The 11,751-nt window shown below is 43.4% G+C and overlaps 1 protein-coding gene across 1 annotated transcript; it reads right to left on the bottom strand.

Annotated features, from left to right (window-relative positions):
• Positions 1-626: 626 nt before the first annotated feature.
• si:ch211-157c3.4 (Lipopolysaccharide-induced tumor necrosis factor-alpha factor homolog-like) lies at positions 627-9,432 on the bottom strand. Its single transcript, XM_056605514.1, has 5 exons — positions 9,271-9,432; positions 5,335-5,394; positions 4,875-4,976; positions 3,201-3,402; positions 627-2,185 (listed from the first exon to the last, which is right to left on the bottom strand). Exons 2-5 carry the CDS (start codon positions 5,375-5,377, stop codon positions 2,062-2,064), a joined length of 471 nt encoding a protein of 156 aa, XP_056461489.1. The 5' UTR covers positions 5,378-5,394; positions 9,271-9,432; the 3' UTR covers positions 627-2,061.
• Positions 9,433-11,751: the final 2,319 nt, after the last annotated feature.

The raw sequence follows: 11,751 nt of genomic DNA, 5'->3' as shown, positions 1-11,751 counted from the left end.
GTGTAAAATTTAAAGAGGCACAAACGCTTTCGTTGTTGGGTACAAATGGAGCCGGGTGTTCATATTTCTTGTGTGTGGGATTTTATTTTTGAGTTCCTGGAAATTTCCATTGAAAGATTTTTTGTTGGGTTTTTTTCTTCTAAACAACTTGCATTGGTTTTAAATGCAGTACAAAGTTGACCTGCATATTCTCAACTTAATTTGATCTTTTCCGGTAAAAAAAAAAATCCTCAGTGTAGCAGCAGACTATTCCTGTATATTGCCTTTTTGCTGGAAATGTATGTTGAATAAAATTTTCTATAAAAACAAACCTTCTGCTAGGCTTCGTGTGCCCTTCAATCTCCAGGCCCAATATGAAACTACAGCCAATGTATGGCCATATTGAAATGGTTAAATGTCTTAAATCAGTAGAAAGTATGTAAATAAGGAATTGTGAGTTTGAACACCGTTGCCCTCGTCCAGATGAAGTTTGCTAAACCAAATATTACATCCATGCAATATAGTCCAGAGAACGGCAATATTCCTAATCTAGCACATAACCCTATTACATGTCTTTAATCAAGTCTAGTATACAAGCCTAGCCAGAGGACTTATGCCACTGGTAGGCTCGTCCGTATAGGTTGAAACTCGCTTGCGATTTCACTATAGCAAAGAGCAGGGCACATTTTGCATTGGCTTCTTAAACCAAGTGGTGAAATAGGGGACCTTTAATGCTTGAGTAGAGCAAACTACCCAAGTACTTTAATGAACTACTAGTTATTATTTTCCCGGACTTTTCCAAAAACAAAGAATGTTCTTTATAACTTTATTCATACATTCAATATTGTTAGGAAACAATTTGGTTAACCAGATCTGGATCATATGGACACTTGGCTTAAAGTAGTATATAACAGTTTATTTATGTTGTGAAAAGCAAACGCCTCCTCTCCCCGTACAACTATAAACATGAGAAAAATCGACCTAAAATTAGTTATAGCAAAGTCTATTGTCAACCCAGTATAAATAAATAAGTAGGCTGCATGCTAGAACCAAGGCTAAGCCATACGTATTAAAACACATTTCCTAAGGTCTATGATCCAGGAAAGCCATGTATTAACCACTTCTTTCATACATGTTGCATTGAAATACGTTGATCAGCTTCCTCTAAGTATTTGAATTTATGTAAACCATCATTTGTATCACAACTATTTCAGTTGAAGGATCGATGTTTCTTAAACAGGTCCCCACTCCAGGTATTTATACGTCTACACAAGCCGTCAGCCAGAGAAGCTTCTATATGTTTATCAGAGAAAGAACAAAGTTATTACCAACAATAATACAATTAGTAAAACGTCGCCATAGTTGATAGCACAAACCACGCCTGGTGATGGAGGAACTTGAAAGACCATAAAACAGGGATCAGGTATTTGTAAAGAATTATCATGTACTATTTTGCATATCGATACCTAATGTTTAATTGCTGAAAAATACTTGTTCAATATTAAGTAAGCCATACAAAACACATTTACTTCCAACGTGTTTAACAATTTGTCTTGATTAAGGTAGGCCCTGTTCAATCCTTATTGTCTCACCCATAACAAGATTGCAACGTAAAAGACAGTAATTAAATATTCCTTTATTGTACAATGTGTATTCGTATTCATTGTTTGACATGCAAAGCTCTTACCAAAATACATCTGTTTGATCAATATTTCTAGCAGGTAAATGTCACCTTTACATTTCCTCCACTCATCAAGAACATACAATATGTAAATGTGGAACATCAGACAGGCGACATTAGTTAGACACTGAGTCTAAGTCTTTAAGCCTCTATCATACATTCTTCATTTTTATTTATCATACATACTCTACTGATAGGGGAAGCCGATGGGGGTATGAGCATGTGAAAGAAGAAACAATAGGCCCCCTAGAAAGTGCACATGGTGCTTGAAGAAGAATAACGTGCAGTGGTGGACAACGTGGCTGGTAGCGTATTCCTGTTGGCGGCCCACGCATAGAAGAATCTAAATAATGAGTGATTTCGTAGGATCTTTTCGGCACCGTTCAAGTGCACGCGGTGCATTACCCCGAAGAGCAGCACTTCTTCTTTTCTACGTGGAGGACTCTGTTGCAGCGCGGGCATGTATGGTACGCGTCCTTAAAGTCTTTCATGAAGAACGGAATCAGGCAGCAGCACAGAAAGAGCCTAGAGGAAAAGGAACACAGAATGCAAATGTAAGTCAAGGCAGGATTTTCCATCAGTAACAGCAGCGGTGCAGTGGTTTCCTCATCTCCTCTCTTTTATCTATAGATTTAGATATGGATTCTGCATCACGTTTAACGGGAGCTGCCATGGAACACCCTGGCCCAAAGGGACGAGGAGCCCCCCGAAAGATCAAGTTGTAGGCTGGACCCCCCAAAGAAGGTAGCCAATCAATGTCAGAATGAAAAGCTACGTTGACTCAAACAATCGCATCTAGACTCACTTTCCATAAACAACGTGCTCGTGCAGACCAAAAAGTAAACTCGACTGACGAGACAGAACTAGAACCCTCCATAGCTAGAGCTAGAACCAGCTAGAGCTAGAACACACTAGAACTAGAACCCTGTAGAACTAGAACCCTCCAGAGCTCGAACCAGCTAGAGCTAGAACACCCTAGAGCTAGAACCAGCTAGAGCTAGAACACACTAGAACTAGAACCCTGTAGAACTAGAACCCTCCAGAGCTCGAACCAGCTAGAGCTAGAGTGTCTCCAGAGCGTGGAGCCTCGAGTCTGGTTCAACGTTTGTTGGTTACTTCTGTGGCTCACGTGGTCCTCAACAGTTTGAGGTTCCTTGAATCTATAATATTATGATTGTGACAATAGGGGGGCCCATGGGACCTGGAACTGCTACTGTAGATCCATCCACCTGTGTGTGTCTCTCTCTCTCTCTCTCTCTCTCTCTCTCTCTCTCTCTCTCTCTCTCTCTCTCATCTCCTCTCTCTCTCTCTCTCTCTCTCTCTCTCTCTCTCATCTCTCTCCTCTCTCTCTCTCTCTCTCTCTCTCTCTCTCTCTCTCTCTCCTCTCTCTCTCTCTCTCTCTCTCTCTCTCTCTCTCTCTCTCCTCTCTCTCGTCTCTCTCCGTCTCCATCTCCTCTCGCTCTCTCATCTCTCTCCTCTCTCCCTCTCTCTCTCTCTCTCTCTCTCTCTCTCTCTCTCTCTCTCTGTGTGTGTGTCTTACCCGCAGCAGATGAAGAGCAGGCACATGAGCACGGCGTAGGTGCCGGGCTTGTAGGTGACATTGGTCGTGACATCCTGCTGGCAGCTGGTGCAGGTGGTCTTGCCCGCCGTGCGCCCCAGCATGTCACTGTCCGGGCTCCGATAAATCTTGGTGGGGGGCTCCGGGTTGGGGCCTCCATGTGCGCTACCACCGCTGGTGTACACTAGATGGCGGTAGAGGGTGGAAGTAGAGTTAGTAAGTGAGGCTTGGTTGGACCTGTTTCAGGATAGGATATGGGAAAAGTGACTCAAGTGAGCTCTTCCCTGGAATCTCGACGAACGAGTTGACTTTATCTAGGACCGTTTGAGCCTGACAAAGGCTTGAAAGGCTTCAAGAGTCATCATTTCATATCACCCGATGAAAAATGCAATCGTTCCGGAAATTCCCAGCACGGAAAGCCCAGCCCTGCGAGACTGGCTGAAGTCAGCTAGCGTGCGAGACATCTTTCGTGTTAAATGTTTGTGAAAAAAAAAACACCAAAACGTGTAGGCAGGGTAGGTTATATAAGTAGACTTTCACCTATAGCTCACCTTTATTCAACTAATAATAATGAAGAAGGATGCCAATGGTAACTCAACTTAAAGATTAGTCTACATTTTGCAGAAACTGAAAATTGAGCCATTCACTGAAATCAGATTTAGCATATCCGGCTAAGCTTTAAATTCAGCTTCTTCTAATTGGCTCCTTGTTTGAACACAGCTGGCATTATGAGATGAGTTACGGCCATACTTCATAAATCACAGCATCCTAAAGGAGCAGGACGATGAGGAAACATGAGAGAGAGGCCATGGTGTCACGTAGGCAAAGTAAAACTGGTGATTTGTATATTTGTAGTAGGGTTAAAGTAGGTACGATTTAAGGGCTTTGATTGAAGTTTGTTATTAATAACATCAATATTTGTCAGCCATTAGAAAGTGAAAGGGTCAGTGAACATATCTTTTCCAAGCAGACTGTGCCTTCCTCTGTATGAGACGCATACATTTAAGACCGCTCCCGGTTAATCTACGACCAATCAAGGCGCCTTCGTTCCCGGGAAAGTACGGGCCTGCCAATTATTCATGAAATGCAAAGCTCCTCAATGGTGTAGAAGAGTAGGGAGGGAGGGGGCCCAGTCTGATACTCCTAGTCGGGACAGACCCTATGTTAGTAGGGAGGGGGCAGAGAGGGAGGGGCCCCCCAGTGTGATACTCCTAGTCGGGACAGACCCTACGTTAGCAGGGAGGGGGCAGAGAGGGAGGGGCCCCCCAGTGTGATACTCCTAGTCGGGACAGACCCTACGATAGTAGGGAGGGGGCAGAGAGGGAGGGGCCCCAGTGTGATACTCCTAGCTGGGACAGACCCTACGTTAGCAGGGAGGGGGCAGAGAGGGAGGGGCCCCCAGTGTGATACTCCTAGTCGGGACAGACCCTACGTTAGTAGGGAGGGGGCAGAGAGGGAGGGGCCCCCAGTGTGATACTCCTAGCCGGGACAGACCCTACGTTAGCAGGGAGGGGGCAGAGAGGGAGGGGCCCCAGTGTGATACTCCTAGTCGGGACCCTACGTTAGCAGGGAGGGGGCAGAGAGGGAGGGGCCCCAGTGTGGTACTCCTAGCCGGAAGAGACCATTTCACGCTGTCACGGGGGGGAGGCTGCGTACCCTGGGGCGACTCGTTGGGGCCAACCTCGTGCTGGGGAGGGTTGGGGTTGAAGGGGGTGTGCAAATGATAGACTGATACTCCACCGCCCGGTTTGCCCTCCGCTGGAGAGAGAGAGAGAGAGAGGGAGGGAGAGAGGGAGAGGGAGAGAGAGAGGGGGGGGGAGAGAGAGAGAGAGAGAGGGAGAGGGAGAGAGAGAGGGGGGGAGAGAGAGAGGGAGAGGGAGAGAGAGAGGGGGGGGGAGAGAGAGAGAGAGAGAGAGGGAGAGGGAGAGAGAGAGGGGGGGGAGAGAGAGAGAGAGAGAGAGAGAGAGAGAGAGAGAGAGAGAGAGAGAGAGAGGGAGAATGAAAAAGAGAGAGGGAATGGGGGGAGAGAAATTACAAATATAAAAAAGTTAGTAATGAAACGGCTGTCCTTGTGAGTGTAAAGTGTGTGTGTGCGTTTATTGAGGCTCAACCTTACTTGGTAGAATATAGGGGGGTAGGGTTGCCGATTGTGTGTCCATCTTGCTTTGTCTGGAACCTGGAGAAGGTGAGAGATGGATGATGAACAACTGTTCAGATTCTGGTCGTGTTCTACGGGCTATTCGCTTTGCTGCCGTGGGAATGGATCCTTAATTCATTTACACGCGTTATTCCCAAGTTATTGTAATACATTACGGTGGTGACACTTGAGATGTGGCCCCCGTGAGGTGACCAGGTACAGACTCCCTATAGAATATAGTTGTATGTGCTCCAGAGTATAGAAAACTGTGAAATTGATGAAAATGTCTTTTCGATATCTTTCCTAAGAAGACCAAAGAAGTTCAAGGGTTTTAAGTGCATTTCTTTGTAACACTTTACAATAATTACAATAATGAACCATTCATTACTGGTTAGTGAATGCAATGATAAGCATTGACTAACAATTATTTCACAGTTAATCAACAGTTAACTAATGGTTTATTAGTAAGTTATCACTTACTAATAGGGTTTATTTGGGATCAAATAATGAAAAAGTGAATACCCTAGTTAACATGAACACCACTGCTTAGTTCAGAATTAACTAATTTTAATTAATGGTTAATTATTGTACCCTTATTATAAAAGTCTACCCATTTTTTTTTCTTTGTGCCTCCGTACTGTCACTTGTACAATCATTTTTCTGTTAACAAACAAATGCACATTACAGCAATTAAACCCAGTGCACACTTTGTCAGATTTGATAATGACTATAATCTGATTCCATAAAACTTATACGTAGAGACAGGGAACCAAGCCAAACCAAGGGTCTCTCACACCTACTCATTCACTTTAATATACAGTATACGATATACATAAAATGTTAAAGCTACAAACAAATGCCATATGCCATATAAATACATTTTTTAACCTAAATTGTGCAGATAACTTTCACTGCTGATTTGTAGCAAATCTGCTAAAAGATTGCTAATGGGAATGTTGTTTTAATGTTGAACTTCTTAAGATGTATTTTATCTATCAATATATCTTTTTTTAATATAATTCAGCAGGGTAAGGATAGTTGAAACACATTTAAACAATGCATCTCTTGGTAAATGGTTGCATGACACACACACACGCACACACACGCGCGCACACGCGCTCGCGTACACACACGCGCGCGTGTACACACACACGCGCGTACACACACACACACACGCATGTTTGAACGCACACACTTCTTTCTAGCTATTTCTCGCTTTTGGGGGTCCTTTGCAGAATTATTTTGGGTGCCCCTATTTTGGAAAATTCATGAGGAAATTAAGCTAGATTATTAAAAAACTCTTAACATCTTCTTTGCTCTAAAGCCAGATCATACATCTCAAGTGGACCCCAGCAGGTCAAACCTTTGAAACTTTGAACTGCTGATGATCAATGGGACATTCTTGGGCTCCCCTACATCAGATAACTCCTGAAAATTTTCAGGATCAACCAAATCTGAATTATAATATCTCCCAAATAAGCATAAATGAATTGCGATAAGGCATTTTTAATGAATAGCTAAAGAATAACTATTCAGGAAAAAGCTAATAAATATTCCTTTCTCCCCAATAAAATATAAATAAAATACATAAGAATCATTTTGGTCACGTTATAAAAATATGACCATGATTTAGTGCATTTCCATGCGCGGATTGAGCCTCCCACTAGGCTATTCATGCACGCCCAACATGATGCCACAGAAATGTTATTTGAGTGCATAGATTTGAGTGCAAAATGAGGATCTCCCTGGCTGTCTCGACTCAGATTACTCATTGGGGAAATCTTCAACACGAGGATTCCCACTCATTCATTGGTATTCCCACTCATTCATTGGTATTCCAGCTATATTCCATGTTTTCAGCGACTGCACCACCTTAGCTAGCCCGGCATCGTCAGACGAATTGTAAACTGCAACGGGTCAGAAACCGCTCCCTTCATTTTAGATTTCCAAGGGGGCGTTACCAATAGGCGCAGACCAAAATGCCCTGGACGCAATTGGATAGGCCTCCAACCAATCACAGCAGTGAGACGGGCGAGGCCACAGTGAGCGACGAGGAAAGTACATATTTCTACGCAACAAAACTTTAAGTGCAGTAATTTGTTCTTCTTTTAATGAAACTAGTGCTCTAGCTCGTTACATACTGTCTCGATAGCAGAATCGACAGACTGTTCTATATCAGCGGCAGCCATCTTTGTTGTTTTTGAAGATGCCTGGTGTACAGCTCGCATAAAATAAGAGTCGGGCTGACACACCTGCCTCCACGTACGCACCCTTGTGCACAGTCATCGTATTTATCCCGCCTTATAATAGATAAATTGTCTATTTCGTACCAGGCAGAAATCCTTTCGTATTGGAGGGGAGCCAGACCATATCTCTAGAGCAAATGCTTGCGAGATTCGTCTGGTTTCCATGCTACGCCGTAGCAGGTAGCTTCAATTGTTTGTACCCTAAGATAACAACAAGTGTCCGTTGGCAAGGCAACTAAACACATATTTTAGAAAGAAGAACGTAAAAACCCTTTCCAGCATAGAGGTCTGCGTCTAGCATTCTCCATTGGCCAGCCGCCACTGCTAGCATCCGTATGACAAAGTAAAAGACAAAAACCAATAAACCAATTATATGATTGTGAAATGTTGAGCTTGATTTGCTCACAACAAGAGATAGCTTCCCTATGCAAGCTTTTATACAATTGTATAGCTGTATTTATTTAAACGCTCAACACACTGGAGACAGAGAGACCATTAAAAAAAAGTGTCTTAATAGGTGAATTTGGGCCCCTATGAGAAAGGACCAACCTCATAGAAACCTATTGGTCTGCATTAAAACAAGAATTGGGCCTGCCAGCCACACACACACACACACACACACACACACACACACACACACACACACACACACACACACACGATTGATGTGTGACGTGAAGTATACACCCATATGTTAGCTGGAAGAATGTAGCTAAGCTGCATGCTTTAGTTGTTGAGAACCAACGTCACCAGAGGAAAATGGCACGGTTAAAGGTGTGTCAGTTGACTCACAAAACACCCAATAATAACATCTATCACAGACTTCCAAATGAGCTGTAGATTCTTATGTAGTGGTGTGTTGGTTTTGAAACCAAATTCTGTGTGCCTATGTGAGTGATATTTTTATCAGGATTTATACTTCCACAACCCTATCATCTATGTTGTATAGGCTATGGGAGCTAAGGAGTTGAAAGCACCTGCACAATGTCCACAATCTACCGCTTTGTAGATCCTAAACAACGTGCCCTAACTTATTAACTTTTCAAGACAAAACATATTCACGTGCACTAGAAAAGTAAGCATAACATGGTATACTGAATAAACAGAAATATACAGCAATCAGAATCATCCTTGGAATCAGAGTGGTAGTCTCTATTGATCCAGAAGGAAAACAGAGAAAGAAAAAATGTACACTTCAACACATTTGGTAACCAATGGACATGGGACCAGCAGTCACGACATCACTGAACCTTGAGAGAGACTAGTGCACTTCCTGGTTAATGGATGGAAAAGTTCCTGGCCTTTAGGTGGGATCCTATACGCTCCAACTCATAGAGTACTGATCCCCTTTGAGGATGGAGAAACAGTACACTCAACTGGTAAATAAGGCTTGTTTTGTGCATGAGTTGTGCTAGTTCATTTATCTAGAAAGTGAAAATATACTTTCTAAATGTTCTACTCTATATGTACCTCAACTCTACTTCAGTAGAGTTGAGGTATCTCTACAATGAATCTTCAGAAACATCGAGAGACAAAGTTAGTTTTGGACTCTTTTTGTGTATGTTTCCATATATCTTGTCCATAGACACATACTATATTTAAATGTCATTCCTTTTAAAATAGAATAAAAAGAGAATGCCTGTTGAAAATGAACATTGAGCTGTCTTACCTTGGAGAAGGAGACCTGACTGTGACTGTGTCTGTGTTCAGTGTTGTCGATGTAGTGTCCAGGGAAGTGTGATCAACAGATACCTCAAGACCTGCCTCCGCTGTACCTTAAAGGTACAATGGTGACACCCCTGACACGCCCGGACCATGCGCCATTCCGGCTACCAATTTGCCAGTATCTATTTATCTCTTTCTCTTTCTCTCTCTCTCTCTCTCTCTCTCTCTTGCTCTCTCTTGCTCTCTCTTGCTCTCTCTCGCTCTCTCTCTCTCTTGCTCTCTCTTGCTCTCTCTCTCTCTCTCTCTCTCTCTTGCTCTCTCTCTCTCTTGCTCTATCTCTCTCTGCCTCAAATACCACAAACCAGTTTCTCTTCAGCCACCTTTCATTCACAGCAAGTCCCTAATCTATTAGAGAATGTAGTGAGCCATCCTTACAATGAACAAAACCAACACATGTGCATGCACACACACACACACACACACACACACACACACACACACACACACACACGCATAGTTGTCCTTCTCCTCATCATCATCACAAGACACCCACACCCTTACTTAGACTGCAGGAGGATAACCGAGGTGCAGGTGCAGGTGCATCACACGGTGACGGAGAGCTTGGGTTTGGCCCTGGTCACGATGTCGACGGAGAGGAAGTGAGAATGTGTGTGTGTGCGTCTCCCAACCTGATCTACGGCATTCCATATGCCAATCCTGTAAATTGACAGGGCTCGACATTCCATAAAGATGTGTGTGTGCGTGTGAGTGCTTGTATGAATCTATGTGTGTATGTTTGCAGGGGCGTAGCTTTGGGTTGGGTCTTCCAGGACCGCCCGACGGCCCCCGTGCTGGCGGCGGTGTGAAGGCAGCTTAAGATGTCTACAAGTCATTGTAGTGAGGAACTGAACGCTTCATATAGACTCCCTTCTCTCATAACATCACAGTCAGGGTGGCTCATATATTTTCTCTTCCTCTTCCTTAATGTATGTAATTTGGTTACAGTAGTGATATTTTGGCCACGAATAAAAAAGTATATACAATCGCACTTAGGCTACTTCATTTATTTGCTTTTATTTTCAACATTTACAAAAGAATAGGGCCTGCTGGGAAATCTATTCGACCAATCACCGTGATGTTTTGAGTGTACACACGACGTACCCTACAGGTTGCCCCCGTGTACCACAATGCAATGCTGTCGTGTTTTTCCAAAGGAGAAGAAGAAGCTGATTAACCGCGAAAACAAATTCATTTAATGATGGAGTCTCCGTCTTCGTTTAGAAATGTCAACAATTTATTTGGAATCTAACATAGAAAATTTAACATTCACAATTAATTAAAAAAAACTTGAATGATGAAATGTAACATTCAACATCAATACAAGCTCCAGCTTTCCTCGTGAGTGCCCGGTTTGTTTACATGATGTGGGCGCATCTGTCTGCGTCACACAAATACCCGGCGCATTTACTGACGCACATGACGTTTAGAAATGTTCAGCGTAGGGTCCGAATTCTCGTTTGTTCGTTCCCTATATAGTGCACTATATCATGAACACTATATAGGGAATAGTGAGTAAGTGAATAGGGAACGACTTCGAACACAGCTAGAGTCTCCAACTCTAACATATTGTTAAAAGCTAAGCCATACCATTGCAATGTTTAGCAAGCTAAAAAGTGGTACTAAAAAACGTAAAGAGAAGAAAGACATGGATGCGCGCAATTCGAAATGTTTGCACAGCTTTTTTCCTGTACCTCACCATACCAGTGACAGTAGCCATGGCAGAGCGGTCATTTTCCGAACTCAAATTGATAAAGACTTCCCTAAGGAGCGCCATGGCACAGTAGCGATTGAGTGTATTGGCCATACTCTCCATCCAGAATGAAAGAGCAAGAAAATCTGATTTCACCTCTATTATCAACGGGTTTGCTGAACAGAGGGCACGCAGAGTTAACTTCTGAACGGGTAAGAGCAGTTGTTATTTTATTATTGGTTATGGCCGCTGTGCCATGTAGGAGTATGTTACCAATGGCCATTTTGATTAGGCCATAGTTGTGCTGTTTGGGAAATGTAGTTGTGTGGTCAGCTGAATGGAACATTTGTTTTGTTTTTGATAGTTGGCATTGTTTTTGCAAATACGGTGTACGTCATCCTAATAATGTTTCCGCGACTTTGACGTGTGATCTAGGGATGCTAAGTCTGTCCATGGTTCTGATGATGATTTTGCGTTCTCTCGTTGTGGCGGCTGTTGGCTTCGGCCCTATGGGGGAGTGGATGCATTCGCGTGTGTGTGTGTGTGTGTGTGTGTGTGTGTGTGTGTGTGTGTGTGTGTGTGTGTGTGTGTGTGTGTGTGTGTGTGTGTGTGTGTGTGTGTGTGTGTGTGTGTGTGTGTGTGTGTGTGTGTGTGTGTGTTTGGGGGGGGGGCCCAGCGATCTTGCCCCAAGGCCTAGCACAACAATGCTACGCCACTGCATGTTTGTATGCATGC

This window comes from Gadus chalcogrammus, chromosome 2, assembly GCF_026213295.1.
Source record: "Gadus chalcogrammus isolate NIFS_2021 chromosome 2, NIFS_Gcha_1.0, whole genome shotgun sequence".
Lineage (NCBI taxonomy): Eukaryota > Metazoa > Chordata > Actinopteri > Gadiformes > Gadidae > Gadus > Gadus chalcogrammus.
This window is presented reverse-complemented; position numbering and strand designations above follow the sequence as displayed.

Excerpts from the sequence above, each read along its gene's own strand:
- si:ch211-157c3.4 (XM_056605514.1), bottom strand. The coding sequence starts at position 5,377 with ATGGACACACAATCGGCAACCCTACCCCCCTATATTCTACCAA. Across the intron at positions 4,977-5,334 it reads ACCCCCCTATATTCTACCAA|CGGAGGGCAAACCGGGCGGT; the intron begins GTAAGGTTGAGC and ends CTCTCTCTCCAG. Across the intron at positions 2,186-3,200 it reads CTGCTCTTCATCTGCTGCGG|GCTCTTTCTGTGCTGCTGCC; the intron begins GTAAGACACACA and ends CTTTTCCTCTAG.